This window comes from Tachypleus tridentatus, chromosome 13 (genome assembly GCF_004210375.1).
Source record: "Tachypleus tridentatus isolate NWPU-2018 chromosome 13, ASM421037v1, whole genome shotgun sequence".
NCBI classification, from domain to species: domain Eukaryota; kingdom Metazoa; phylum Arthropoda; class Merostomata; order Xiphosura; family Limulidae; genus Tachypleus; species Tachypleus tridentatus.
In genome coordinates, this window is record NC_134837.1 from 94,799,262 (window position 1) to 94,825,021 (window position 25,760).

Here is a 25,760-nt window from a genome sequence, read left to right on the forward strand (position 1 = left end):
AGCCTTTCCCGCTTTACTGTCTCACGCAGGACAAAATATCTTTCAGAGGACACCAAAGAAACTTTGAAAGAGATTGAATTCGTGTGAAGCTTTCAGTCTGGCTTTGGATGAAAGCACTGATATCAATGACACATCCCAACTTGTCATTTTCATCAGAGCTGTTACTGCAGGCTTTGATGTTTTCGAAGAGTTTTTAGATATGGCAAGCCTTTCCTCCACAACCACAGGACAGGATATTTGTGAACAAGTGCTTAAGGTTGTAGAAAAGTTTGAACTGAATCCTTATAAATTATGTGGTGTTACAACAGATGGTGCTCCTTCCATGACAGGTGGGACAAATGGATTCACCAAGAAATTTCTAACTGCAATTGGAGCACAAGACGTAGTTGTAAGCCATTGCATTATTCACCAAGAGAGCTTGTGCACCAAAGTTCTGGATTTTGCAGAAGTCATGAAAAATGTCGTCCAATGCGTAAATTATATTCGAACACGAGGATTAAATCATCGACAATTTAAAACTTTTTTAGATGAGCTGGACAGTGAGTATTCAGATGTTTTGTACTTCTCTGCTGTACGTTGGCTTAGTAGAGCTGCTACTTTGAAGAGATTCTGGAATCTGCGAGAGGAGATTAAGTTCATCATGGAGAGCAAACGTCAGAATGTGGACTTCTTGAGCAATGAGAACTGGCTGAATGACTTAGCATTCCTCACAGACATTACACAGCATCTGTCTGATTTAAACTTAAAACTACAAGGGAAAAGTCAACTTGTGAATAAGTTGTTTGAGCATATTTGTGCTTTTGAGAAGAAATTGGAACTTTTCAGGTTCAGTTGAGAAGAGCCATATTGACCCATTTTACATGTCTTGCAACCAGGAAACTGGAATTTCCTAATCTGGATTGCACCAAATATGGAACCAGTGTACAAAAGCTGCGTGATGAGTTTGCAAACAGATTTCCAGATTTCAGACAAACTGAAATTAGATTGAAATTGTTCGCTCAACCTTTTGATTTGACAGTGGAAGACAGTCCTGATGATTGCCAAATGGAACTCATTGAACTGCAGGCTGACATGGACACTAAAAGGAAATTCTCTGAAAACAGTTTGCTAGACTTTTACAAACTCTGTGTATGTGAAAAGTTTCCCAATTTGTCCCGTCATGCACAAAGAATTGCCTCCCTTTTTGGTAGCACCTACTGCTGTGAGCAATTTTTCTCCAAAATGAAGCTCATCAAAACCAAATGTAGAAGTCAGCTGACTGATGAACATTTGACCAGTCAGTTAAGAGTGGCAACCACTTCTGTCAAAGCTGATATTGACAAGCTCTGCAAGGACTCTAAATTTCAAGTTTCGCACTAAAATGATCACTCATGCAAAAATATAAAATATTATTGCTTGCATTTTGAGAATTTTTTTTAATTTATTGTGCATGTACACGAATAAGCTTGTTTTTTAAGTGGCCCCGCTTGATTGATGAAGTTGGTTATATGGCCCACCGACGAAAAATGTTGCACACCCCTGCATTAGACCATCAAATTATGCGATTTCTAATAACACTTCATACACATAGAAGTTGGGCTGAGATTCTTTTCCTGTCTGAAGCGAGTGAAAATGTATGCTGGAATTCTCCGAGCCATAAAGGATTAGATGGATTGGTAAACGTTTCTAACTGAGGTAAGCAGAACTATTGATTTATACACACAAACCATACGTATTTTCGAAAATGTTGGATTTACTTTTCAAAGATCATCACGTTGTCAAAAACATGTTTAGAATACAATTTTCAACTTGTGTATGTAATTTGCTTATAGCAAAGCCACATCGGGCTATCTGCTGAGTCCACCAAGGGGAATCGAATCCCTGATTTTAGCGTTGAAAATCCACAGACTTATAGCTGTACCAGCGGGGAACCAATTTTCAACTATTCTAAAATATGCGAGAGATGATAATTGAAAACATTTTGTAAGGTATTAGACATTAAAAATTGAAAATATTCTCATTAGTGAATTTCACATAAAGCTACACTAGGATTTGCCCCTAATTTAGAAGTGATATACTAGTAGGAATGCAGCTAGTAAAACACCATGTAGCACTAACTCTTGGTCTATGCTTGTCAGATTGAAGAGTATGATCAAACAGTTACTCTTATAATGCAGAAATCTAGATTTCTTTGGAGTGAAGGTATGAACCATGAAACCTTAGCTGACATTCTAATCATTGTGCCATTTTTGACACTACTTCTATGGGTAAAAAGTGATATCAAATGGTAACATTATATAGAAAGCCACTCACATTATTTGTTCAAAAATTTTGTTAAAAGAACTAAGAGTTAAAACCTTTTTAGCCATAATGAAGTTTATTTCTTACATAAAATTCACCCAATCCATGATTCATTTTTCACAGCTTTCAATCCATATTGAAAATAGAATTCCAAAAGCTCTATCTTCTCCTCATTTACAATTTCCATGAGCTACCACTGACTGTTATTAAAAGTCCTCCATTTATAAAATAGAATAACGTTATGTAAAATTAAAAGTAGTAATATGGAAAATTTAAGTTTATAACTTATGAAAATGTTGCCAGTAATACTGTATAAACGTTTATTTTTATTTTGAAAGAATTTAATAACATTTTGATCTTGTATGTTATAGACAACCAAGATGAAATAACGTTTATCAATACCTAATCCTGTCACTCAAAGCTCAGTCTCTTTGTAAGGAATTTGAAAGGCATGTCACAAGAAAATTTTTTAAAAAGTCTTAAGTAATTCATTGTCTCAGCTTTTGTGCATTTTTGTGTGTTAAACCATCACTATAACACAATTACAATATCTAGCACTGGTAATTTTGCAACAAATTTTGAGAAGTTTCTTTATATCAGTGGTAACCACCACATTTTTTTATACGTGGTTTAATATCTTGCTATGCTATACTGTTTGGATTTTTGTTTTTCTCACAAATTGATGACCTCTGGACACAACAGTTAATAAGTAATTCATGTGTAATTACAATAAGGATAAACAAACTGTTTCATAAACTTAAGTAACTATGACAATATTTGTACCACACAAATTTTATTTAGGTTGCACAATACCTATTAATTACACAAATTGATGTGCATATTAAATGAGAAAATTAATTCACAAGGTCAAAAAATGCATGTCAACACTAACACCACTAGCAGTTCAATGGAACTGCACTAAGCATTTGAAAGATATATATGTATGGAAAGAGAGATCCAGGAAGTAAGTTATTTAAATAAAAAAAAATATCTGTCTATTAATTAAAAAACTGATCACACTGACACAAATATGGAACAAATTTTCATTGAAATTCATAATCACATGACACACTTACAGAGAACAGAATGTTAAATTAGGGTTATTACAAATATATTTCATTGAACAAACAAGTACTAAATTTGAAGGCAAGCTTACCACTAGGTATGTGAAATTGTTCAGTGTATCATTTAGCTTTACAATGGTTGTAAGATGTTACAAAATTATTTGCATGTCTTTTGAATTAAGCACAAAGCTACACAAGGAGCTATTTGTGCTGTGCCCACCATGGGTATTGAAACCCGGTTTTTAGCATTGTAAGTCTGCAGACATACTGCTGATCCACTGGGAAGGCCATTATTTCTATAGAATGTGACCTTTTTCTTTGCTTTCATGGCTTTGATTGCTAACATATGGATTAAATACAGAAAAGTAGAAAAAAAATTTACACTATTTTAAAATAGTGAAAAAATGCATAATATAATACTCATACTATAACTTTATTAAAAGTTTAAGGAGGTTTAATATAATGATAGTCCATAGCTATCATTTACTTATTTTGTTTTAGTTGATTCAATGGTTTGTAAAATGCAATATTTTTCTCATGATATTACTTATACAAATTAAAGCTAAAGTCCTTTTTCACAATAGCATTTTGTTAGTTCTTGTTCAGTTATTTGACAATAGAAACTGCTGGAAATGTTACCAATGTTCATTTCTTAAAATATCTGCTCAAACATACAAAATTTAATAAATTTTCCCTAAATTCAACATGGAGTATGACAAAAATCATTACCAACAGTTTATCTATTCTAAATGTTCTTAAACAAGTAAATATATTATAAATGTTTTGTTCTTTAAAAAATTTCAAACATTCTAAATAATGACATATCAATATACCAAAATAGTGTAAGAAATTAGTAGAAATAATTTGCATGTTAGAAAGGTACTAAAAATATACAACTCCTCAAAAAATCCATTGTCTCTAGTTGTGAATAAAAATTGTCTTAATGTTATTAACATTTTAAAGAAATATATACAAATAATTTTTGTCTAAGGTATCACAAAACATAATTAGATACAATACACAAAACAATGGTGAAACACAAGAATATGATTTTTGTTTTGTACAGTAAACTACTTGTTTGTTAAATAAAGAACAGAGAAAATAACTTAATGGAAAAAGAAAAAAATTTGAGAAGGCACTTCACTGAAATAAATACTCCTAAATGTTTTGGCACACATTTTAGATGCTACCAAAACGTACAGCAGCCTCAAAACTAAACACCGATAAAAAAACAACAAATATTAATACTATCCATAACTTAAGAAAATTGTTCAAGTACCTGTGTATTCTATTTTTATACATACACGTTGTAAATACTGTAAAATGTTTAGCTATAGTATTAAAACAAATTACATGTAATGATAAAACCCAAAACTAATGAATCCTAAAAGAATGAAGTAAATCTTTCTCTCATACCATTGTAAAGAGTACTCTTGGTTAAACTACAAACTTCAGGTAAGTGATAAAACAAAATACTAAATTAAAAGTCAGCTATATTTCTGTGACAAAATTTTCAAGGCCTACTTAAAGACATCAAGTTGATCAGTTGATAAATGATACACTGAATGGAGTAAGATTCTATAAATGGGCAGATCAGCAAATCAGTACAAAAAAGAAGCTTTTGTCATTGTAATATGATTGTAGTAATACATTTTAAAATTGAGTATTTTCAAAAAAAATATATACTTTTAAACTTTTTATTTAAAAAACTGCAGGAACAATGCAGTAGATGACATTCAGAACAAGATCCAGAAATGTCCTCATTTCTAAGCATAAAGAGAAATATCAAATAGAGGCCTTTTTTTTCAATTTCTGCACTAGTTAGTTAAACTACAGAAGTGTGAACAGTGGTGGGTTACAATTTGAACACCTTTGGGATTAACCCATAATTCTATGTCAAGTATAAAGTAATGTTAAATTATCAACTGTATAGTTTAAATTTTATTACTTTTAATACAATATCAATTAACAACTGTGTATCTACTTTTGGGCCATCTTGTGTGTGTGTGTGTGTATATATACCTTATTTAGAAATCAATCATTTTTTTATTCTGTCTGGTAAAAGTAGGGTTTAGTTTCCATAATTATAGATAATATTATAACACTAAGTCCCAAAACTACAGTGCTGAAAATATTACTAACAGAGTATATCCACTATTGATTACTAAATGCATTATAATCAGTTTTATGTTTATGTTACTGTATATTTCTAGTTAGAAATTTATATGAAATAAGCTGCACTCATTTTTTATTTCTGATCTACACAGCTGGCTTGCTTGGTTCCAAAGTCAGTGGTAATGACTACTTAACTCACAGTTTTAATCTAACAAAACAAAGCCATATCTGGTCATGGCAAACCAAAATGTCTTATTAGAAGTTTTCATTCACCATACAAATAGAAAACCAATTGAATCACAGTGCAAACATTATTCATCTTGCCAGTGAAATATGTTGAACGTAATAAAAAATGCTTATCACACTTTTGCCTTATGCATTCCACAATTACAAAAAAGATAATCCAAGATACTAGTTATATTACCATTATGATTTTAACTAATTCCAGAGTAGAATATATGTATTAAGTTTGATGACAATGATGAGAGTAAATCAAGTGGAAATATATTATCACTTCTCACAAAAAAGGATGCTGTCCAGTATTAAAAGCCTACATCAAGTTGGTACTACTGGATTCCCCAATAGAGTGGTGCCTTACTAGGAGATTGTTGAAAATCTAAAATCACTATGTATGTATATAATAAAATTTCTGCCACAAGCTTCAACTAATGTATAAACTGCAAAGCAGTAAGTATGTAGAAGAAAACCTTTTATCAGTGTTGAAAGTTACGTTTCTGGCTGAAGATCTATGTCTGCCTCAAATAAACTCTACTGTTTTTTATTGCGAATATTATTCAATCCTTTGGTGAAGTGGAAAAAATCATCAGTTTTATGATGACTTCTCCTCAGCCAGTCTTATTCAATTGTCAACACAAATCAATCAGTTTATCAGTTTCAAAACATTTTGGAGCTGACAGCATACAGGAAATGTTCAAGACTGAATACCTACAGTTTCTGTACTTTGGATGTACAACTAATTGAATGCAATGTGAAGAGTATAGATATATTCTCCTCACATTTGCACAATGGCCAAGGAATTGATTTTCTTAAAAACAAAAAAGTGCTGATAACCATTCTGAACCATAAAAAATTTCCACTATTCATTCTGCTAACACTTATTAACCTCTTGCAACTTGAAGGATTTGGGTTTATAAGAAGTAAAGATGTGTGTTAACTACTATGGAAAGTTAACATTTATTTAACAGTTTTTGAGCTGAACTGATAGGATTATTTGTAAGAGAAGGTATGTAGCTTGGGAAATAAGGTATGTGAAAATTTATCAATGGAAATTTCTCTTCTTTTTGAAGGTGCTTCCTGCTTTTAATATCTTACCATGTATATCTCCTTTGGGGTAATAACTCTCCTCAGGGCTACAGTTATAATGAAGTATTCTTTAAAGATCTTTCCAGTTTCATCTAAACCTAGTTTACCATGGTCCAGAAAGTAACCAAAGGCCTACCTCGCAGTGAAAATGAGGAGAATTATCGACCTAATTATTGATACATGGGATCATAACTCTGATTCAAAAAAACATCACACCTGCAAACTCATTGAAGAAATAATGAATGAAAAAGTTGAGTAAATAAGCAGCCAACAAGAAAAATACAAGCTCTGCATCACCAACCACTGTAGATAAAACTCAACAATATGTCCAACTGGAAAATTCACTAGCTACAACACTGTCCAACACAGTCAAGGTTTTATCATCACCACCACCAGCAATAGTAATTATTGATGATATCTCTGTTACATTTCTTCATCCAGGGATTGTAAGAGAACTCAAGCATCAATTTCTCAACATTGCCTTCATGCATGTCAAGAGACTTCCTAGAGATGGAATCTGTGCAAAGTGCATCCCCCCCCTCACAGTTATGCTGTCTTTCTAAACCCCTGACTGCAAAATGCCTTCAAAGTAAACCAAAATCTATTCATGCATTGCTGGTGGACACATTCCTTTGAAGGAGATCATAATCAGAGTCTTGAACATGAACAAAACTACAGGACAAGTAATACAGCCAACGAGCAGACCAACTAGTCACACTGGAGTAACACAGTCCATGTCAAAATCAAATACTTGGCCTGACAACATCAAGCCAACAACATGACCAAAAAACTACCTATGAAAATCACCAAGTTAGCAACAGCAGAAACCAAAATAGACACAGATGACCTCTATGCCAGAATTAAAGCCTTCATAATGGACATTATTCTTATACATCTCAAGAATCATGTATAAAAGAAGCTTCCATACCAAGCTACAAATTCTAGATGGCCACATCTTACTACATTGGATATGACACATTCCACCTCATTTTTCCTTATGCAGGTGATCAACAGTGAAGCAGGTTTATTGGGACACTTTCTGTAAATCAACTGGCAATGCAAAATCAAACTCATCAATACTTTGAAAAATAATTCAACAAAGTTTGCAATGATGAGTTAACCTGCACTATTTAAAACATTCAGTTCATTGATACAGAAGCCCATACATATCCTGAAAAGGTAGATACTTTTGTGTCATTTTATGAGCAATAATTTTAAACTCCATACAATGAAACATTTGAGAATTATCACTTTTCACATATTAATAATTGCATTAACAACACCACCACCAACATCTACAGCCTATTGTTCTATATTGACTCACCACATGTACAGTAAAATAATTATAATTTCCACCATATAAATATGACTGAAGTTAAACTTACTATCAAAGAACTTACTACTGGTGAGGACAGCATAATTAACATTATTGTCAAAAACCTCTCAGACAAGACTCTCACACCTACTTACAGTAAATCCCTGCATTATGGATACCATCCATTATCAAGGAAGTTGCTAACAAAGTCCCTTCTAAAACCAGACAGACCTTCTCTTTACCTAATAGGTACCACTTGATAAGCTTACTAAACTTACTAAGTGAATTGATGGAAAAAATGATTCTTTCTCATTGCATACTTCATTATCTTGAATCTAAAAACAACCTGAATAAATTGCAAAATGAAAGCAGGAAAGGTATACAAACTATGAATCATTTAATTTGTCTTACTAAATCTGCATTTACAGGTTTTAATAATCATCACACAACTATAGCTGCATTCCTTGATGTCAAACTAGCCTTTGACAGTGTCTAAGACAAGTCACTAAGATATTAATTACCCTCTAATAACATATCTATCACAATAATCTGTTGTATATTATGCTTTCTAATCAAAAGAAAAGTTAAAATTAACAACTCTGTGTCTGATCAATTGTCCATATGGGCAAGTATTCCACAAGGACCCTGATGCAGTCCACTATCAAATAATTTATCCATGAATTATATACCTTGCACACTTGCCTCTCAATATGCTGATGATGCAGCAGTATAGTTCCTCATGTGACACTTTTACCACAGCCAAGATAAACCCAAAACTTCTAAATCAAATTATTTGTATGTGCAGCAAATGGAGGGTCATGCCAAACCCTCAAGCTATTGCATTTCACCAGCAGATAATGAAACACAAAAAGAGACTGTAAAATTAAATTAAAACTTTACAATTCCTGGATTAAATGTGCTAACAAATTCAAACTTCTTTGCATAATCTTTAACAATAAACTCAGATGGATAGCTATTTTGCAGAAATTATGAATAAAACAAGTAAAAAGATTTCTTACCTCTGCTGTACTGCAGGTACAACAAAGGGTGCAGTTCAGATACCATAATAACCATATATAATGTGTGTACACACACAGAGATATATGCAGATATGCAGTATCATGTAATTACAGAATGAGCTCTAAAACAGAAAAAAAACCCAACAAAGCCACCAAAATTCCCTTCTGTCTTCTGATTTACATCCAAGAAAAATACCTTTACAGACTAACAGATATCCACACAATGTTTTCTCTTTCAAACTTACCCCAAAATTTTATAATAAAGCACTTAAAAGAAGTGCATAGACTAAAAAATTTTCTACTTTTGTAGCCACCCCTGAAGCCCGAGTTAAATACATTTTTCCCTTTAATGCTATTAAAAACCACTATATAATATTACTCACTTCCCAGTTGATGTTAGATCACATACCATTAACATCTGTCACCTGTCAAATGTTTAACTTGCAAGGTTGTTGTAACTATCAATATTTTCTTCTCCCTTCAGGTTTGTATTGGACGAGTCACATAGAATATTGCCTGACTCAGGAAAGTGGGTTTTCTCCGAGTACTCCACCACTCCCAGCTAAGTTCAAGAGGGCATTAGATCATTTGTTTGTATTACTTGTACATCACATTAATAATATCTGTAAATTAATCAAAGTAATCATGACTGTGTTTTTTTATTAACATTACTGTTATTACTTTATTCAATTTTCTCCAACCTTTAGCTTTTAACCAAGCTACAACATCAAAGTGTAGTAAACTGACAAATGATGAAGAACCTGAATTATATGATTGTGTGTCAACACAACTTCACATGGTCTTGACTTAGTTGCTCTCTTTCCTCGTCTCAGCAACAATGGTTTCTTCACTGCTTTTCTCCAGGAAAGATCTTTGAAACCACATGTCACTGAAGTTTCATTTGCCATTTTTGTAGTTTATATGTAATTTCCTGTTTGAAGTAAACAAACTGTTGTTTCTGAGTGTTCCTGTAAGCCTTTCGAGCCCTAAAAAATTTAGGTATGAGGCTCAGATGACTTCTAAACAAAAATAATTGCTAAGGACTTGGATGGATATTGTCCATTAAGTGACCCAAGGATTTTAAATCATGCAAGGAGATTCTTCAATCACCTGCCACAGAAGAGGTAGTTTCTGGTTGCTGTACTCATACAATTGCTAAAAATGTGTCTTAGATTTGAAACTGACAATTTGCACAGTATATTAGTATGTGTATGAATTAACTGAAAGAATGGAAGCAGTTGCATTATTTTCTCCAATGCCAAAGCATTTTTTTGTCAACCATACAACAACACATGCATTGGCAAACAAAAAACAGTTTTCTTATCAAAGCTGAGGAAAAACAAGTCACTAAATAATGATATATACAAGTTATTATCCTAGTCCATAATGCAGTATAAGGTCGATATGGGCCACTAATAGAGAAACAAGAGTGAAGAATTATATTAGCATGCAATATCTTTGAGGTCATAGCCAATTTCAAAGATCATAACATTTAGCAGAATATTCTTACACAGTTAACTGATGTTATAATAAGAAACAGTTTATTTGATTACAAAGTATGTAAAATGCCATTTCTACTGTGGAATATAAAGATCTTTCTCAGCTAATGTAACAGAAAAGCTTATGCTCTCCCTGTATTTTAGCTGTTCTAGTTGAATAGTCTGTCTACCTCTTCCATCACAGCTTATGTTAGAGACTTTGATCCACTTTAAAAAAGCAAGAAACTGATAAAAGATGTACAGAATTGGAAAATTAGTCTTGTATTATAATCTTTTCTGAATGAAAATGATCCAAGAAGACCTAATACAACAACTGTTTGATAAACATTGAGTTCTTACAGGCAAAGAAAAGTAAAAGAAGGAAGGTGAATATAAATAAAAGGGACAAAAGAGTTCAAAATAAATGATGATGATGGAACATACTTGTGCACAAAAAAAGGCAAATATCTGAAGAATTACAAACCTATCTGACTGGTTTAAGAAGTTACTTTGCAAGGTACTCATGGCATGAAAGTAATTTTCAACTTGTCACATTATTAGTGTAGTTTTGAAAATATAATTTAAAAAAGTTGACAATTAGAACAAATATATACACATTTAAGATATATAAACAATGTCATGCTGTTTATAATCTAACTTGAAGTTACAAGTTAAGAAAAAAAAAATCAAATTCTAAAAAGTAGATTGAGGTTACAAGTTTAAAGTATCTTCAGAAACATTTAGGGTGTGAAACCAACAAAAACAATTTTAACTCTAGAAGTCACTAATTATTTCACAAGTCCATTGACCACTTTGTTTAGGCTGGTCAAATATACTCATCCTTAGCTTTTTCTATGCATAAACAAATAAGCAAAGACAACTTTCATTGATTTTGTGATCAAATAATTATCTAGATACCACAAGATTTTCTTAACATAGAAAACTGCTTTTTCTTGCTTATGAAAAACAACAAATTTCTATGTTTTGCAAGTTATGTTTAAAAACTGTTTTCTGAGCAATTAAGCATTATGCTATAAAATTAGGCCTCAGATCTATGTTGAACAATACAAAAATAGATTAAAACAGAAACCTAAATAACAATGGTTACTTTAAGGAGAACAAGTTCCTGTATTCAACAGTATGTAAATGCATTCTGCAGTAAGCTAGACACACATACATGGACACGTACTAAAGCACAGAAATCTCTCTTATCTAGAAAGTAAATTATTTGATCCTGAGGAAAATTGATTTTACCTTAATTAAACTCAGTTAAAAAGGCACTATAAATGGTACTGTAAAAAAAAAAAAAGTTGGAATTATAACATCGCCCAAAACATTAGCTCATAAAAAAACCCAACAAAACTAACAGCCACAACCCTCATCTTCTGGCTGGATAACTGTAGGTGCATCTTTTAAGTCAACATCTACAACTGAGAGAAAAATTAAGGAAATTAAAAATATCTGAAAGATTTCTTCAGCTTAATGTAGTTTTTGACTTTTGAAAAATAATTACTTGTACAACATGAAATTACTTTATACATGTCTATTGCATGAACATCTTCTACACAACTGCTACTTTCATTTTTCAATTAGAAAAAATGGAATTTTTAGAGGAAGACTTATAAATTTACTGGAAGCAAGCATCTAACTACTTCAGATGCAAATAACTTCTACATTTTCCTCAAGATGGCACAGACAACATAAACAGGTGCATTAGACAGTACCATGTACTGCAAAGGGAAGAAGAAAAAACATTTAGTAAGTGAAACATGAATTTTCTTCTAGTATAAAATAATATCTTTAAGTTAAAGCTTTAAAAACTAAAGGATACTATCCTCTTTTACTTTATCTGTGTTTTCACTGCCTGGAAGAGCTGCTGCCACATGTCTGAACAACTATAAACATGCAAACAAGAATAAACTATTTACATAAAAATATGAACCAAAATAGAGTACAATGATGAATTAATTTTATTATTCAGATACAGCACCTGTACCTTCTACTGTTAATGATTTAATATACATTTTAGTTTAAAAAGAATATTTATGTGTAACCACATTAAATTAATTTCAAATAAATGTGCTCATTAATGAAGTTTACAAAGCTTTGTTCTGAAGCCCACATTTTACATACACATTCAAAAATATTGAGTATGTTTGTGAAATCTGTATGTTATCTGTTTGGAAACTCAAGAATAGCTTCTTGATTGCAAATCTAACATTCTGATAGCCACGTTAAAATTTTAAATGTAGAATGAAAAGAGTATATGTTCAGTCACTAATATTTTTTTTTTGCAACCTGTAGAAGTATGTAATATTAGGTACAGCCAAAAAGGTATTTTAACCTATATAAATACAATAATACACCATTTTATGGTAATAATTCTTTAGTCTTTACAATTGAGGTACATGCAACACAGAGATTAAATAAATCGATCCTAAAAATGGTTTTTGATACAAATGATTGGTTTCCTAACAAGTTGTAATAAAGGTTAGTCAATATGTAAATAGCTTTCACAAATATCCACTTATGTCAGAATTATATGTCTGGGAAGTATACAACAGCTATGTATCTACCAGTAAATAGTACATGGAAAATTGGTCATGCAACTTTTTTAGATTTCAGTAGTGACAATATTTCATACACAGTTTTTCTTTCTTACAGTCAGCTACCATTATGGTATCATCGGTTTATAATAAGATTAGTCTTTTGTTCACAGCATTAAATTCATTTGTGTAAAACTATTTTTTTTTCTTCTTTGTAAAAATAAAACATTTCTTTTAAGGTCTTTTGCCTAATTTTATTGCTTTCTCCTTTTAAAACTTTTCTTACAATGTAAATAAAGGTATTACATTAGCTAATTGTGCTTTTTTGTATCAATCAGAGAAATATTTACAGTATTAGCTGTTTTGTCAATTACTCGTTTATTAAGCAACAAATTAAACTTTTTAGGTTAGAATTAGAGAAGATAATTTATTTCATAACTATACATCAGGCAAATGGTTTGTTCCTATACTTTAAGAATAGTTTACAAATAACAAAAGAAATAGTTTTAACTGAAACTTGTACCTCATCACATGCTATGTTATACCTGCAAGTTTTTATGAGATTTGTAGCTATTACAATGAAATAAACTGGACAATTCACAACTTATCTGTTTAACTACTGGTGAAATACTCTAATTTATGTGTACATTATATACTGTTACTTTACTTACGAGGTCTGTTAAAAAAATACGCGGACTGACGTCATAAAACAAAATGTACTTTATTTAGAAGTTACAGGTCTGGGACCCCTTCAAAGTACTCTCCTCCCCAATGCACACACTTATCCCAACGGTGTTTCCACTTGTTGAAACAGTCCTGGTACACTTCTTTTGTAATGTCCTCCAGCTCCTTCGTCGCATTTGCCTTAATCTCGGGAATCGTCTCAAATCTTCTTCCTTTCAAGGGTCTTTTGAGTTTGGGGAACAAGAAAAAATCGTAAGGAGCAAGGTCAGGTGAGTAGGGGGTGGGAGGTGGGAAAGAACAGTGATCGAGTGTTTGGCCAAAAACTCACGAGTTCTGAGGGCTGAATTTTGCAGCAACGTGGTGCATCTTCAATTTTTCGGTCAAATCCTCGTAACAAGATCCAACTGATATCCCACACTCTTCAGCAAGCTCCCCTGACAGTCAGACGTTGATTTGCCCACACCAGGGTGTTGATTTTGTTGACGTGTGGGTCATCAATTGACGTGGAAGGACGTTAAGGACGCTCATCATCTTCAATGGACTGTCGACCATCCTTAAAACGTTCATGCCACTTGAAACATGCCGTACGCTTCAAAGCAACATCACTGTAAGCCGTGTTAAGTATAGCAAAAGTTTCAGTCGCAGATTTTCCAGCAAGTCGTTGCTCCTTCAGGTCATTCATTCTGAAATCCGCCAAACGAAAAAATCGCACTTCACTTAAAACCGCGTAGCTAATACACAAATGAAGATATTTGCAATCGGGAAATGGTGTCGTAATCAGCTGATCTGTTCAAACCTAGCAACACCAAGCGGATTCCCCTGGAACCAACTGGAGCCGCGCAATTCAAACAGTCCGCATATTTTTTGAACAGCCCTCGTATTCTGATATTTAAGTCCAAATTTAAATATATTGCATGCATTGATCTTCAATGCAACTGATATCTAATCAATGATATTATAATACTACACTAACCTTGTTGAAAATATTAAAATAACATATTTACTAAACAATTCTGGTGAAGAAAGACCACAACAAATATATTTTACTATAAATGCACCATTTTATTCAGTACTGAGATTCACTGGTATAGCCATAATTAAACAATTCAGGAATACAAGGTAGGTGTACATAGCTACAATACACATTAAACTAACTAATCCTTGAATGACTGAATATTCATGCCAGAAAATAACAACATTTACACTGGTTAAATACTTCCTGTTTCTACAATATCAATTACGCTTGTGCTATTTTTAAAAATCTATGTTGAGAAATAAAATAACTGGTTGCATGTTCTCTGACCTAATTCTGATTAATAAAACAAAGTTGTCTAGTATTTTAAGTTTCTGAACCTGGTTTTTAATAATAACTTTTGTTATATATAACATATTTTTATTGCATATTCTTGAATTTACAAATCTTCTCAATTTACCTTTTTATTTTACACTATAAACAATATATTAATACTTCAAAGCTTCAAATAAAGAAGGTTTGAATTGGCTTACTTGTTTCACATTATATCCTGATTTTGCACTAGTCTCAATAAACAGAATACCAAGTTCTTTGGCTCTCTTTTCACCTTCTTCTGTGGTTACCTCTCTACAGTAAGAAAGTTTGTTAAGTTGGAGTAAAATTTTCTAAATACACATTACCTAATTTTTCAATTACTTTTTTGACACCTATATCATTCCAACTACAATATACTGGAACTTTCTTTTTCTTTTAACTAGGTTTGCAGTTAAATAGGAATTGTGTCCAAATATTCAGTAAAGTTTCTTTAATGTTTATTAATATTCTTCTGTCTGTTACAAAAACTAGAAAATTCCATTAGTAGGGGCAACATATACTCCTTAAAATAATGTAGATAGAATGTTAACAAGCACAGAACTCATTACAATGGACTTTTATATGTTTTTAAAAGTGGTGGAATGTTAATCCAATGTCCCCTATCCAAAATTAGAACAAAACTAATACATACACAAACACTGAAGTGTAATGGTAGCATATTTCATATCGAAGAAACTATTCAGATTAACCTGTGGTTTAGTATACTTGTAGAAGTACAAACTCCCATAAACACTGAAACTTTAAACACACTAAATTACAGTACTGGTAAGGTGTAAAGCTTGTTAACATAGGTTAATGATGTTAGTCATGAAAACATTTAGAAAGTTATTTATTTATAGAAAAAAACTATAAAATTTACAAGTTTTTGTAGAGTCCATGGAAGACAAGATATAATTTCAGTATGCCAAAATACCAACTAGGCTTGTTTTTTTTAACTATTAAAATGAAAACACAGCACAGTAAAAATTGCTTTATGGTAAAAAGAAATGAAATAAAGACTAACCTAAGTTTCCAATATTTACATTTTAAAAATGCTAAAAGATTTTATTTTTCTGGAGTAAACTTAATAATTTAATATTGGCTGTTTAAACAATTTCTAAATAAATTAATTAAAATTTTCTGTTTAAAAATTATTTTGTTCATACATTAATGATAAACTAAAGGTCTACACTACAATAAATATGGGGCATTGTTCTAACCAGTTCTGTTTATTATAATATAAATAAATTAGCTAAACTATTATTAAGAAAGTTCAAACCAGTAGCGATACCATTAACTTGTTTATAATTTATTTATTGACAACAAACAAGATTAATGGATTAAATAATGTATTCTGCTGAAAACTATATCAGTAAGTAATGAATGACTTCAGTTAGATGAATACTTGTATAGACAGATTCAATGTGAATACTAGTACAAATGGCACATTCAGAAAAATTACTTCTAACAAACTGCTTAAATTCAAAACCTGTTTCTTGCTTTATATTAATTTTTCTCAAAAAAAAAGTAAAAACAAATTCACAGAAAAATCTGTGAATTTATCAGTGTCAATTTTAATATTTGAAATAACAGATCTTATTAGATATAACATATTTCTTTCATAAATTACATTTATAAGACCATATAAAATACCAGTGTGAGCTATGTGGACAAAATCAATCTGAAATTATACTTTTTTACTTGTCAGTATTTCTTTAAATTTGTTGTTTCACATTCTTTTATATGGTTTCAAAATGAAAAGATGCTTTAATGAATTTAAATAATTTGTGGACTTAAATTCTTTTAAGACAAATTATTTAAAGTATTTTTAGTTTAGTAAGATGGGCTAACCTAGAAATTTCAGTTAAGTTGGTATCAAAATGTTTATTACATATTGTAGTATTTTCCAATTTTTATTTCATGTGATGCAATGGAAGAAGAAAACTTATTATCCAGTGACCTAATATCTACTGATTAATTTTTATATAATCACAAAAAAAACAACATGCCAGTTTTAGCTATTTAACTCAAATTAGATGTCAAATTCAAACATATATAATAAAAGTTTAGGATGAATCTTATTAGAAAGCAAAAACAAACAAGGATCACGAAACTTTAAATTTCCAAGTTCATCTTAGTGCTAACTTTTGACTCAAACTTTCAAAACCATCAAACTACTTGAGCAAATATAAAATCAATTTAATAGTGAATAATATTATGTAGTTCCAAATAAACGTTTTTTTCACTCTAGAAACTTAATCTGTGTAATTCATCACATTAAACTTTTTATTGAAGCAACTGTTAAAATCCAATAATGTTTCTTAAATTTCTGAATAATTGTCCAAAGTTTCATTGAGTGTTTGAAGTCAGACTGGTATTTCAGTCTACCAGCATTCCCACTTTTCATCACTCAAACTTACTAAATTTAATGAGGAATGTTGATAATCTATGGTAACAATTTTCATATACAATCACTTTGCGTATGGTCATTCTTGTGACCTGACCCTGCTGTTAGTATTCTAAATTATGATGACCTGTAAGAGTAAGTACTACTTAAAACTGAGTTTCTGGAAGAGTTACATTACAGGAGTCTCCAATGTGATTTTCATGATTATAAAAGTATTCCATTCATGAAGATATACTGCAGAGTAATTGTCCTCAGTCAGGGATAACACACAACACAATCAATGTAGGAAGCAGGGACTGTTTAGTCTACAAACAGTCTGTAATGTTTAGGTTAGGTATTTATGAAAAACATTATTACTCTGTTATGTGACTGAAAACATGGGGGCTTTATAATTATTGTATACATTATGTTATCAAAACAATATTCATATTGCTTTATCTAAAAATTAGGCATGAAATATAGCTTTAAATTTATTTTATAATACATTTATTCTCAGTTTATCTAGATCAATATGTAATCCAATGAACACACTAAATAAATTAACTGCAAGAGTACATTTCAGATACAATATTTAGAGCAAATGTTCAATGGATATGAGATAGAGTACATATATACAAAATATAAAGTAAATGTGTGATTGATCCCAAGATAACTTTCTACACTCAGTCACCGGTACTTGAGGGAAAACCTGATTTACAATTTGTTTTGATGTGAAAATAAAAGGAGATCATGACTTTTAAAATCAGCTGCTAACTAAAAAAAATCATATCAAAAAATAAGAATTTAACTAATTCCTTAACCTTAAAGACTTAACGTGTTAAAACATTCAACATTTTATCATTAATTCTTTTATGCCTTAGCAAAGGACTATAAAGTATAGACTGTTTTTGTTATCATGAATTCTAAATTTGAGTTATTTAAAAAAGGAAGGATAAACATAGAATATGTGATTTTACTGCACATGCTATAAACTGTTCAATGAAAAGCAATACTTAAGTTAATCAAAAATTAACCTACCTCACTTTTATTATAATAATAATCACTTAATGAATACTGTACACCATTTGCAGCTGAGTACAGTAGTGTAAATCAATAATGACCAATGACGTAAGACAAAGCTCAAATTAGGAAAATAAAATATAACTTAATTATAAATAAAACCAATATTTAAACTAAGTCTTAAGATTATTAGTTTTATTGATGAGAATGGCATAGCACAGTATCAAATACCAATAATGTTTATGATCCTTTTGAAAAAAATTGTGTTCACCTGACTAATTTATACTACTCACAATATTATATAAAACAATATTATTAAATGTTGTTTCTTAGATAGTGAGAGTGTTATCTATATCTTCTTTTACCAACCTTTTATCAGGTAGATCGGTCTTATTTCCAACCAACATTATAATAACATCATTCCCTCTTTCTGACCTTACATCATCAATCCACTTTGAAATTTGTTGAAAAGAATTCATACCTAGAAACAAAGTAAGACAACTCTGAATATTTTATGCATGGAAATACAGGTGGATTATAGCAAAAAAAAACTTTACTTAAAATTATTTTATCTTAAAAACTACTCATCCTAGAAGAACTAAAATTCACAAAGGACAGATGAAGAATCATACATTTTATTCATGACACTTTTGAAATTTCTATTTCATTTTTATACTATATATAGAACTAGAAGATAACTGTAGTTGTTTTTTCTCCTCCCCATTGAGCACTTATTATAATAAATGGTACTTTATGTACAAATAAATATGTAGAAATTATGGTAATATAGTTCATTAAATAAAAAGTACAGAAGATTACCAGTTTATAATTTTTATTATCAATTATATATCTATATAAAGTGTTTCACCCATTAAAACTAGCTGTTTTGGTTCAAAAATATCCACAAAGAATAACCAAGGATTATCTGTGTTAGCCATTCTTATTTGTAACTGACAGAGTTATTGTAACTAGTCAACACCACCTCCACCAGCTCTTGGATTACTCTTACTTGAACAAATTATGTGATTTGATTGCCATTCTTATAATGTTTCCATGGACACTAAATACAGAATACACACTATGAACCCATGGTTTCAAAGTCTTGCATGCTTCCTATGATGTTACATTCTCAATAATAATTACAATAAATGCTAAATTAAGACCAGTTATTAGGCAGTTACTCAAGTGTAAAAATACTTTACCAAACAGTACTTAAAAAAAAAAAAAAAAGTTATATGCAGGTGCATATTATCTATAAAACAGTTAGGTTAATGTTGCAATTACAGTTGCTAAAGGATTTATAAAATCATGCCATAATGAAAATGAATTCAATAATTAATTGGATTTCAATAAATACATTCACAACTTTTTAAACAGATATTCATGCATCAGTGATAATAATGTCATACATTATATCAAGTCATTAAAACATTTTCTTGAATGTTCAGTGTATATATATATATATATATGCTAATAAGAAATAAAAGCATATGCTTAACTATAACTCCTCTCTGAAAGAAAATATTAAAAGGTCAGTTTAACAAGACATACTGTGTGTTATTAACAGAAGTGATAGATTAGCAATACTTCAATTGCTGTAGCTCAGGTTGTTGTAAACCAATCTATCACATATTTTCAATGGATGTGCTCTACTAGACCCTTACTTCACATACCAAATTTCAAGGAAATCCAATAAGAAATACATGATATAAAATTTCTAATTCTAATTGAATTTCTTTTTTTTCTTCACTCCAAAAAAAACTTAATTAACTTTGATTTTTTTCTTCAAATGTTGTATGCTGATAGATATTTACAGCTTTAAATTTTGTGTCAAATTTGGAGCAAAATGTAAGCTATATTTCCATAGTTACTCAACAAAAACTGACCAATTTTGACTGAATTCTTTGTGCATGCAACATAAAAAGTCATGTAAACTATTGGTCTGAAATTTTTACTGCACTTTCATCTCAGAGTAAAAGTGGATTTTTTTTTTACTTTTTTTTATCATTTGGATTAAAGCCAGCTGATCTACAGTAGCAAAACTACAGGATGAAAGCATGTGCAGATGCGTATTGATTATGATTAGGGCAAGCAAATTGATTAGCAGTTTCTATCTCAAGTGTTAAAGAGAATCATACAGATGGACAGTTATTATTTGTTATTCACTGACAAGTTTTAAGCACAAATTTGCTAAATTCTATGAAATTCTCCTAATTAAAGAGTATTTATCATCATGACTAGTTTCCATGGCATTACAGGAAGTTATTTATGTTGTTTTAGAGAATAAAAACTGTCACCATATATTGTTTTAAAAACTGGTTGGTTTTGTAAAATACAGATCTGCTCTGAACAATAAGGACATGATCCTAAAGCTAATGTAGAAAAAGTAATGATACCAAATGAGAAATACCTTAGGTGTGAGAAAATGTGAAGCCAGAAAAGATTTTAATGTGCAACTTAAAGGAATGAAATTAACATTGGTAGCCAAACTGATTGTTACACTTATAGCACATAATAATTTTACAACAAATATTGATTTACTAGTTAGCTAGACTACACAATTTTTGTTTTATCCAACATCAGCCCAACGTTGAACAAAAAATGTGGCCTAGCTAATTAATGAATAAATATTTATTGTAATATCCTTACCAATATTCTAGGTATAGCTACCAGTTTGACTGTCAATTTTGATTTCATTTCTTTAAGTTGCATATTTTTTTTGGCCACACCTTTTTTCACAACAGTAGTAGTAGTATGGACCATACACTGTGTTCCCAAGACTGAGGTACCAAAACTTACGGAGCAACTCAAGTTTTAGCATGTAAAAAATTGTGGTAATACTGCAAGTACATGAAAGGATGCATGAAATCATGGTGCCTTAGAACTGAAAACAAGCTCCAGGTGATATATGTTAACTATTTTCTTTTACATTTCTAACACAGCTCAGTGTAAAATGACATCAAACACAACAACACTCTGTGATGTCTATATAATTGGAGCTAAAAACAACTTACATGTGATGTCATACACAACTATAGCAACAGTGGAATCTCTTATGTAACTTGGTATTAAACAACGGAATCTTTCTTGTCCTGCAGTATCCCATAACTGAAGTCTCACCTGTTAAGGACAACCGAAAAACTAAAAGTTTTTACCAAAATAAAAGTATTTATGCAAGTGTAGTTTTGATAATTAACCATTAAAAACAAACTGATGTTTTACAAAAAATGTAAAAAACTATCTTATGAAACTTTAAAATCGTTGTTAAATGCTACAGCAAAACATTTTCATAATAAACAGAAAACTGTATTTTTAACTAATAATATTTAATGAAACATTTTTAGAAAACACATCTATAGACATGAATTAGGCAAAAGTGCTGCATATTATGAAATACTGCAACCCACAGATTTTATTTCTTTCAAAATACATGTATTGTTCCCTTTAAGTATTTGAAAATAGGCCTAATATACTTTTTATGATTATCAGACATGCAATAATGTCTTCAACAAATTATCATTGCCTAGTAAATATTCTGATAACAAGACAATTAAAATTCCTCACTGCAAAAGTAGAATTTCCATATTATTACCTTTCTGTAAAATTATACATGAAAAATTAAAATAAATATGAAACACAGCTAGAAGGTACAAGAGAAATCTAACTTTATAACAGAAAATCAAGAAACACAAAATATAAAAATAGTATATACTGAGTGACAAATAATGTCTTACACAGTATTCAAAACAATATAATGTCTGTAAATCAAGATTAGTACATATCACACGATACATTTTGTGAAATAACCAAAAACAATTTGCAGATAAAGTTTATACAAATTCAAGAAAGAGCAGAAAAAGAAAGCTAGCTTAATATTTAAAAAATGATATCAAAATAGAATACTAATGTATTTTCAGAAATAATATAAAATGAGAAGCAATGTACCAATAAACACCTATGATAATGCAAAACAAAAAACCCACAAAAACAGTCAACAATAAATAGGAACAATCTAAATCCAGAAATAAAAAAATGAAACACCAAAAAGAACTGGTGCAAGATACATGAACTAACTCAAAATGTAAAAACAAACATTTGCAACATCTGTTGATAATGTAAAATAGTATGAAATATTATCAAACTAATTACTATTCAAGGGCATATATAATGATGAAACTGATAAAAATTATTCTGTTTTGGGTAAATCATGATGATACTTACTGTTCTATCCTCCAAGTACATTGTCTTGGAAAGGAAGTCTATTCCTATTGTTGCCTGTAAAGATGTTAAAAGATAAACTTATCAGTCTATTGGTTTTATACAATAACTTAATATTAATATCCTCCTACAAATCCATTTTCTAAGAATCTTGCATGTTAAATTAATCCCTCTTTATCCAAATGGTACTTCCATCATCATAATATATTCATAAAAATTTCATACATCAGATTTCAGTGTTTTTGATTCTCTTAAATAGGCCATAGTTCAAACTAACAGTTCTTTTGGTATTGCATGCAGCTTAATAGTGTAGTTGTAGAAAAGGATCTCAATAATTTTGTCTGAGACTATCAATACAAAAAGCAAATAAATATATTGAGATAAATAAAAAGACAGATTTGCACATTAGATGCTGGTTTTCACTTATGAACTGAGCTACAAAGTTAGACATAAGTCTTCACTTTCATTGCTGCTTAAGTAATTCATTGATCTTTATCTCAAAGTATGATCATTCAGGTTTCAAAAAATGTTAGAACTGAAACTTAAACTTGATTTGAAAAAGTCTTTTATATATTGGTGATAAATTTAATAATGGATTACTCAGTCAAAATGATGTTAGGAGATACTCCTGTTCTTGAGATTTGTGTCAGTTACTAACCACAAAACCTTTTTTTTTCTTTTAAAGAATGGAGTTGTGTGCTGCTAGCCAGTGACTTTCCTTCTAGTCAGCAGTTCAAATGGGTGACTAATGGTACATAGCCTTAGAAGTTTTGCCATAACAGTGACAGAGCAAGCAAGTGTGGTAGTAAAAAGAAACCCTTAAATTATGAGCCCCTCCCAATCACTAAAACCAACAGCTTATAATGCTAGAATTGGACAGAACACTGATAATCCATTATCAAGCTCTGCACTTAGCAACAAACAAAAATAATAGCAATATTTCAACTACTTGGATAGTTGGAATAATAATTAAAAAACAAACAAACCATACTTTCAATTAGTCAATTATTTTTGTGACAGTTGGTATAATGAGAATTTTGATAAATCAATCTAATTGTAATTTTGGTTAAATGATTACTCACTGCTCATATGTAACAGAGTATTTAGATTAATTGATTAAATTTCTTAGCTATCTGACAGCCAGGTCAAGATAATTACACAGTACAGGTCTACACAGTACTCTCACTGTCCTCCATCTCCTCAGAATATGTTATTTCTGCTTCCTGGTCTAATTAGTGCATGAAAGATTTATAACTGAATTGCATCTTTAGTTTGTCCATCTGTTGTATGTTCATCGTATCACCACTACAGCTCATAACACGATAAACTGAGCTATCAAAATATAAGATAAGCATCAGTCCGGTGAGAACTATGTTGTTTCTTTGCTGCTGGCCTATACCAAAGTCAAATCCATTACTCAAGGATGAATTTATGCATTGGACATTGGATCATAAATCATATTTACTAGAAATTGAACTTTACATAACAACATCAAGCAGTTCAGCAAACCAGTTGACTGTTATTTTGTTGACTTGTCCATGATCATGACATAAAGTAAATATTCATTCAGCAGTTTGGTGAGAATTCTAAAACTAAATAAACATATTTTTTACAATCAGTATACTCTATTCAGCCAAAATTTAATGAGAGCAAACTCAAGAAGAAAAAGACCAAAGGCTACAAGACAAACATAGGTCAAGTAACACAGTGAACCCATGCCAAAGTTTGTTTTAATATTTCATAAGTACAAGAAACAGTACAAAGATCTATCTTGGTTGAATGTTTTTATTTCATGTATTATATTGTTTCAAAACTAGTGATACGGATAAAAAAAATGATACAGATAACTTCTGGTCAGACTCCACATGGAAGCTGAAATATGAATGTGAGTGGAATTTCCAAAGGCACATTTATCATTCTCACAAACTTTAGATCACATAAAAACTAAGAGTCAAAACAGAACTAATTCATATTATGATATCATAACAATTTGAAAATGAAAGGATAGAACTGAAACCTTTAACAAAAAAAACCCTAAAACAGCAAATATTGTATGAAATGCAAAAGTCTACATGGAAAGTGAGAGGGAAAAGCATATCACCCACAAAAAGAATGTGAACATTTGAGTTTCTACATGTATTGTACACATTTATGTAATTGGATAGTTTTTAACCAAACATTTCAGTACTGGCCTACTGTCATAGTAAGCTGAGATCAGTGTATGTAATTATATGACTTTATAACATTATATTACCAGCAAAGTCCAGTATAACTTGATGCTCATTGAAAATGATATTTGCTTTATAAAGAGCAGAAATGATTTAAAATAAGACACCCATAGTTTGTGTAATATTTGATAAGGTTAAATCTAACTGCTTATTAGATTATAGGTAAATCAATTACTGATTAACTATCAATCAATTATTTTTATGTTAGAACTTACTGCTAGGTTTTGAGCTTGCTATGTTTACTACAAAATCAGACCTAGCAAAATTTTAATACAATGTTGATCCTAAACAGAAAGTATTTTACTTAATAATCAAACCTCAGCAAATATCTTCATATCTATTACTGAAATATTACTGTCATTATTTTTTGTACAACGATCACACGAAATAGTCATGACAAGTCTTTTACACTAGTCATTACGTTAAAAAAAAAAGAAGTGAAATAAGAGAATATGACATATCTTTCTACAAAAAATATTAATTTAAAATTAGTCATGTTTAATGTTAAAAGTTATTGTTTGAAGCAAAATACAAAACTTTATACAAAATACTATTCTAAATATTTTTAAAGAAAGGGAGTTTGTGACTTAAAGTCAAACAATTAATGATAAAAATAGATATGTCACAAGTGTTTATGAGAAATTTGTGATGTGGAAAACATAGCAAGAGCAGTGGCTCATTATAGGATAATTATAATGAAATACATTTATGGTATGTGAGGGAAAAAAAGACCCTAGCAACTGGTAAAAATACAGTT

General features: G+C 30.5%; 2 protein-coding genes across 5 annotated transcripts in view; one reads left to right on the forward strand and one right to left on the reverse strand.

Moving 5' to 3' along the window:
• On the forward strand, nt 1-9,736 carry LOC143236092 (general transcription factor II-I repeat domain-containing protein 2-like). The gene is made up of 2 exons (XM_076474359.1): nt 1-1,674; nt 9,601-9,736. Exon 1 carries the CDS (start codon nt 200-202, stop codon nt 833-835), a length of 636 nt encoding a protein of 211 aa, XP_076330474.1. The 5' UTR covers nt 1-199; the 3' UTR covers nt 836-1,674; nt 9,601-9,736.
• LOC143236093 (ras-related protein Rab-6B-like) overlaps nt 3,057-25,760 on the reverse strand; it is a 29,432-nt gene continuing 6,728 nt past the window's right edge. For 3 of the 4 annotated variants that reach the window (XM_076474362.1, XM_076474360.1, XM_076474363.1), the window contains exons 3-8: nt 22,779-22,832; nt 21,572-21,677; nt 18,927-19,038; nt 15,331-15,424; nt 12,426-12,489; nt 3,057-12,024 (exon numbers count right to left, since the gene is read on the reverse strand). In XM_076474362.1, coding sequence (XP_076330477.1) covers nt 11,957-12,024; nt 12,426-12,489; nt 15,331-15,424; nt 18,927-19,038; nt 21,572-21,677; nt 22,779-22,832 — 498 coding nt within the window. In that variant the 3' untranslated portion in view covers nt 3,057-11,956. The remainder of the gene's footprint in view (nt 12,025-12,425; nt 12,490-15,330; nt 15,425-18,926; nt 19,039-21,571; nt 21,678-22,778; nt 22,833-25,760) is intronic. The other variant, XM_076474361.1, reaches the window with a different exon arrangement.

Excerpts from the sequence above, each read along its gene's own strand:
- LOC143236092 (XM_076474359.1), top strand. The coding sequence starts at position 200 with ATGGCAAGCCTTTCCTCCACAACCACAGGACAGGATATTTGTGAACAA.